Source organism: Lycium barbarum, chromosome 11, assembly GCF_019175385.1.
Source record: "Lycium barbarum isolate Lr01 chromosome 11, ASM1917538v2, whole genome shotgun sequence".
NCBI classification, from domain to species: Eukaryota; Viridiplantae; Streptophyta; class Magnoliopsida; order Solanales; family Solanaceae; genus Lycium; species Lycium barbarum.
In genome coordinates, this window is record NC_083347.1 from 37,107,464 (window position 1) to 37,113,426 (window position 5,963).

At 34.8% G+C, this 5,963-nt stretch overlaps 1 protein-coding gene across 1 annotated transcript; it reads right to left on the reverse strand.

Moving 5' to 3' along the window:
* Window positions 1-4,204: 4,204 nt before the first annotated feature.
* On the reverse strand, window positions 4,205-5,564 carry LOC132617518 (phosphoribosylglycinamide formyltransferase, chloroplastic-like). Its single transcript, XM_060332530.1, has 2 exons — window positions 4,931-5,564; window positions 4,205-4,356 (listed from the first exon to the last, which is right to left on the reverse strand). The coding sequence occupies exons 1-2, from the start codon at window positions 5,425-5,427 to the stop codon at window positions 4,248-4,250; spliced, it is 606 nt and encodes a 201-aa protein (XP_060188513.1). The 5' UTR covers window positions 5,428-5,564; the 3' UTR covers window positions 4,205-4,247.
* Between the last annotated feature and the right edge of the window lie 399 nt (window positions 5,565-5,963).

The window sequence follows — 5,963 nt, forward strand, 5'->3', positions numbered from 1 at the left end:
AGTAGCTCTTTAGCTGAAGATTCATGCTTGAAAGGTTCCAAGAAGAGGTGCACTTAATTAGTTTTTTGCAATTAAGAAATCACAAGACAGGTGCAGTTAGCCTGTCAATATGTTGTTTCTTATGATTGGGCTACTTATGTGTTGGGCCAAACGACCCAAAGATACTCTTAACGTGATGTGATATCGTCCGCTTTGGGCCAAACCCGCACGGTTTTCCCCAAAAGGCCTCACATCATTAAGAATATCCAACTCCTTATAAGTAGTTTCTTTTTCTTTTCAGCTACCAATGTGTTACTTTGTTCGCACACCCAACAATCTCCCCCTCGAACTAGGTTCCACATGACTCATTACGGGTCAGAGATTCAACGTGTCAATGTGTCACCCACATTGTCAGAGTATTTACGGTCACCGAAGCCCAAATGCTGTGTATGCGTCTTCAAAGCTACGGGTAAAGGTTGTAAACCGGCCCATAGACGGACAAAGGCACTAAGCCGGACCCCACGCCACACTTCGCCATCTTCATACTCGTCCCGCCAAACCATTGGCTCTGATACCAGTTGTTGGGTTAAACAGCCCAAAGATACTCTTAACATGATGTGATATTGTTCTCTTTGGACCAAGCCCGCACGGTTTTCCCCAAAAGGCCTCACATCATTAAGAATATCAAACTCCTTATAAGGAGCTCATTTTTCTTTTCAGCTACCAATGTGTTACTTTGTTCGCACACCAACAATCTCCCCCTCGAACTAAGTTCCCATAACTCATTACGGGTCAGAGATTCAAGCCCAAAGGCATTTATGCCTTCAAAGCTACGGGTAAAGGTTGTAAACCGGCCCACTCGTCCCGCCAAACCATTGGGGCTCTAATACCAGTTGTTGGGCTAAACGGCCCAAAGATACTCTTAACATGATGTGATATTGTCCGCTTTGGGCCAAGCCCACACGGTTTTCCCCAAAAGGTCTCACATCATTAATAGTATTCAACTCTTTATAAGTAGCTTCTTTTTCTTTTCAGCTACCAATATGGTACTTTGTTCGCACACCCAACATTATGTTTATGTTAATAACCTTGTTCCTACATTTTTAGATATCTCTCTATATATATAGACATCCCCCTTTCAAGTGGCTTAAATATTGATTGAGTTCATCTTTTGTCATAAGATAGTTAAAAATTATCGGAGTCCAGAGTTTCATGAAGTTGTGAGAGGAACGACCTACCATCTAGTAATACGTTTGGATTCAAAATATAAAGAGGTAAACATGCGAACAAGATAAAGGGATTCAATATATATGTAAAAAATTATTTTGGCCTTATGATGGTCAAATTAAGCATTTTAATATGTGCTTAATAGTAAAATAAATTGTATTAAAGTGTCTTTCACTTGATTCATTATCCAATTCATAGTGGCAAAAGCTGTGCCCGTTCTTTGCCTCATATTAAAGTATCCATAATGGTGCATTTCTTATTCATTGTTAAGTGGCAGTAACTCATTTTCCGTTGGAGGCATAATAAGACAGAAACGGTCTCTTAATTTCTCACGTTCTCAGTGACCATAATGTGACCAATATTCTTTTGTAACATTTGTAACCTTCTGCCCGTTATTCTTCATATTCACACCACTTTATTATCCCTTTAATCCACTCTTTTCATTCAATTAATTCAAGGATGAATTTTTCAGCTATAAATAGTTTGTCATCCTTACCTTATGGGTAGAGAAAAATACTTTGGAGAGTTCTTAAAAGAGTGAGGCAAATAAAAGAGAGTGGAATTAGTTGAAGAAAGATGTTCTTCTTTGTGGAGCTTTGGACTCAACTTCTTGTCCAGAGTTTGTTGAGTTATACGACGTGATCGGACTGTTGTATCCTGAAGGGGACATATTAGAAATATTACTGCTGGACTGGTGAAGATTTGCTGCGCTGGGCTTGAATCTCCTTAGAGAGAGCGAGATATCCACGCCTCAGTCGAAGATACTTATATTTCTTCATTTTATTTTTCAATTGTAATTGTAATTTCACCAACAATTTTAAGGAGATTCAATGGCTACTATTGAAAAATCCGCGGATGTCAAAGTGGGAGATCTTAACAAGACATTTCGGTTCAACATGACTCATTTTAAGAGATGGAAGGGTAAAGTGCTTTTCTATTTAAGTCTTTTCAATGTTTCTTATGTGTTAACTGAGAAGAATCCAAATAAAGTAGACAACTCTTCCATGAATGATGAAGAACTTATTTCTCTTCAAGAAAAAATTGAAAAGTACGATGAAGATTCATACAAGTGTCAGTATTATTTACTTAATTGTCTATCAGATAATTTTTATGATTATTATGATAGAACTTACTCGACTGCAGAGAAAATTTGGAATGCGTTGCAGAGTAAACATGATATCAAGAAGGTTGGAGCGAAAAAATATGCTGCTAGTAGATTTTTCGTTTTCAAATGGTGGACAACAAATCAGTGGTAGACCAAGCTCAAGACTTTATATTGATTGTTGGAGAGCTCAGGTCCGAAGAGATAAAAATTAGAGATAACCTTATTGTTTGTTGCATAATAGATAAACTTCTACCTTCATGGAAGGAATTTCAAAAAACTTAAAAAACTATGTGCCACAAACAAAAGGAAACCTCTCTTGAGACGTTGATTATACGAATTCGTATGGAAGAAGAGGCAAGGGGCCAAGATGCGCTTTTGCAAATAGAAGAGAGAAACTTACAACCGGTCACAAATAAAGTAAATTTAAATACTTCAAATAATGATGCTCGTAATGCTAACAAAAATACCTCTATGAAGCCTAAGAAGAAAATATTCAAGAAAAATAATGGTGGTAATAACCAAGCACAAAATTGAGGATCATGCTTTGTCTGTGGCAAGAGTGGGCATATTGTTCGGTTTTGCAAGTTTCGGAAACGTAGTCCTACATCTCAGGCGAACGTTACCAAAGAGCCACTTGTGGCGGTTGTTACGCCCTATTTTGAACGGGTCCAAGATAGTTTGCAACTTCACGGTTCTTCTAACTGATTTTAAAAGGGTTAGAGTCGCCACCTTATTTTTTAGGAAAATCAGGAAACCTATATGTACTTGTGTGTCTACTCCATTTTAGTCCACGAAACCTGTGAAATTCTAGATAAGGGTTTTATTTACCCCGAAGGGAAGGTATTAAGCATCCCTCAGAGCCTGCTCAAAGACAGTCCTTAAACTTAGTTTAACTGAACACTAGAGGGGGATTATCTATCTGTTTATCATTATTATTACCCGTCTTCAAAATGTTGTGATTTCACGAAAAAGCTACACTAGGTGATAATATGCTAAGTGTATACAATGTATAAAAAATGTATGTATATCAAGTATCAAGAATTTATGAAGAATGTATATCGATATGAATGTACAAAGGGGTGTAAAGAAAACATACCTCGTTTATATGGTAGTGTATTTGTTACTAAAAACAAGTGTATATCTATTAGCTCAAAGGTATATCAGTTGGTGTAAAGAATATATACAACAATATAGAAGATGTATAAAAATATAAGAGTATGTAAAATAGGTATATAAAGAATGTGTGTCTATGTGTAATGTATGTATATTAAACATATAAAGAACATATTTCAAGTATAAAAGAGTGTATATCAAATATAAAATGTCTAAAGAATTGTATAACTAGGTACATTAGTGCCTAAAGAATGTAAAAAATAATCTACGAATATTCTTTGATGTAAAGAGTTTATATAGCAAAATTATTCAGAAAAATAAAGTTTATTTGACTTGTTTCTACCATTTAGTTAAAAGAGTGTTTGTTTAATCATCCTATCAAAAGAATAAGAAGCAAAATAGTTGTAAAAAGTATTGGTAAAAAATAAGTATAAGAGATTGTGGATAAAAAATGAGTGAAAAAGATATAATGCCTTTAAAAAATGAAAGATTTGTAAATGGACGGCCTAGTATTTACCTAGCGTTAAAAATGTGGATTTAACTTAACTAAAATATGTATTGGTGTATACGAAATAATATAAAATGTACGTTGTATTAAAAGTGTATAAAGAATATAAAATAAAGGATGGACTAGTATTTTTTGCCTAAATGCCAAAAGTGTGAATTTAATTAACGAAGCATTTATACCAAGTCAATTTAATCTATTTATGAAAGTATTGACGGCCTAAATCTTGCCTAAAGCGAATGACAAATTTTAAGTTAAACAAACACGGCGACAAGTAAATACATATATCAACATGTCATTCCAAAAATAAAGTTTCCACTATACTACGAGTTCATGTTTTGTACATTTATAAAGAACGCAGAAAGTAAATACAAACAGTGATTCAGGTTCCTTTCGAGTATCGTCTTCGAGATGTATTTTCCCGTACCTATATAAGCACTTGGTAAAAATGTTAGTAAGAAAATAAATAACTATATAATGAATTAAAGAAATGATAAATAAACTTAAAATAAAAAACCCGTCTTTTGTACATGGGAGGCCTTGGAAACCGACGGAAATTTCTTCATCGGCCATTTGGGTTTAGTATTCGCCCAAATGAATTTAACTAAATGCGATAAAAAAGTTAACAGTACCATTGACCGCCAAAAGTATTTTTTTTTTTTCGGGCACAAAACCAACATTTATTTAGTAAAAGAAAATGTAAAATTAGTCCGAATGCAATGTAACAGGGATGAATGTAGTACAAAATCAATAGCAAATTAGCTATAGCTAAATTACAACAGAAGCAATAACTAAAAAATGAACTCTGCAGAATACGCCTGATAAATGCAAAGGCAGCGCCAATGATTTTCCGAAACAGTTAAGGCAACACAAAATTATTAAAGACAATAATAAACATAGCAATGGTTTAACGTAACAACAGCAGAGTTGGCAAACGTAGTAAAAAACGGGGCAGCCATGGTCGCCGGAAAAAAAAACCAGTAGGAATAAGCTTTAAGTACCCGGCTAAAAGAATGAAGTCGATGTTGTGGGCTCTTAGAGAACCCACAAGATCCTCCTCTGATAAACCCTCGGATGAATTCTTTGCTTTAGGAAACAAAATAACAGGGATGCCTTGCTCCCTTGCATACTTAGCACCTCCACAATCATGTTTATTAGTAACTAAAACAGCTACCTCTCCATGAACAATCCCTTCAAGTGTAGCTTCATAAATTGACTTGAAATTTGAACCACCACCAGATACAAAAACTGCTAATTTCTTCTTTTTAAGTTCTTTATTCACTGTAATAACTTCTTTTTCCATTCTTTGCAAACAATTAGTACACTGTAAGATTTTAGAAGAAAAAGAAAAATGGGGTTTCAAGAAAGAGCCTTTAAGGGTAAGATTATTATTTAATGGTTTGTGTAAAACATGAAAGAATGGGTTTTTTGGGATTTGATTTGGTGAAGTGGTGGGTGTGCTGAAGGAAAGTTTAAAAGATAAACTTTGAACTTCCATTGAAATTTGCACTATTTGAGTTGGCGGCAGACGGCGGTGAACGGCGGCGGGAAGTGGTGGTGCGGCCAAGGTAGTAAAGGAGAGGGTATTTTTTATTAAGTTTAGAAAAGGAGAGGGCAAAATCTGAAAATTGTATTGTGTTGTGTGTGAAAAAGATGTGTATAAGATTAAATTAACCCCCTCCCCTTCTCTTATAATGCAAAATGGCCCCTTACTTTGTCCAAAAAATAAAAGAGTGCACCTCTTTGTCCCCTCAATGCTTATTTTAATCCTTGGGTTATTGTCCAATGGGGATTTCACCCTTTTAACCAATGTATAAAAATTTATTAATCAATGGATCAAGAACTCAACTCATCACCTCAAATGACAACTTTTAAAAAGGTGACGAGACCTCGACTTGATCGAATTTTTGCTCTGCGTTTAAAAATTAATTGCTCCGATTTTCTCTGCACTGTCGGATTGTACTAAAATATAGTTAATTAATACATGTATAAATAATAACGTAAGTATAAAATATAAATATTAATGTGTAAGAT

Bases quoted from the DNA above. Each gene is read 5' to 3' on its own strand.
- LOC132617518 (XM_060332530.1), bottom strand. From the start codon at position 5,427: ATGGAAGTTCAAAGTTTATCTTTTAAACTTTCCTTCAGCACACCCACC. The intron at 4,357-4,930 runs GTACTTAAAGCT...GTGCTTATATAG, and splicing joins GACTTCATTCTTTTAGCCGG to GTACGGGAAAATACATCTCG.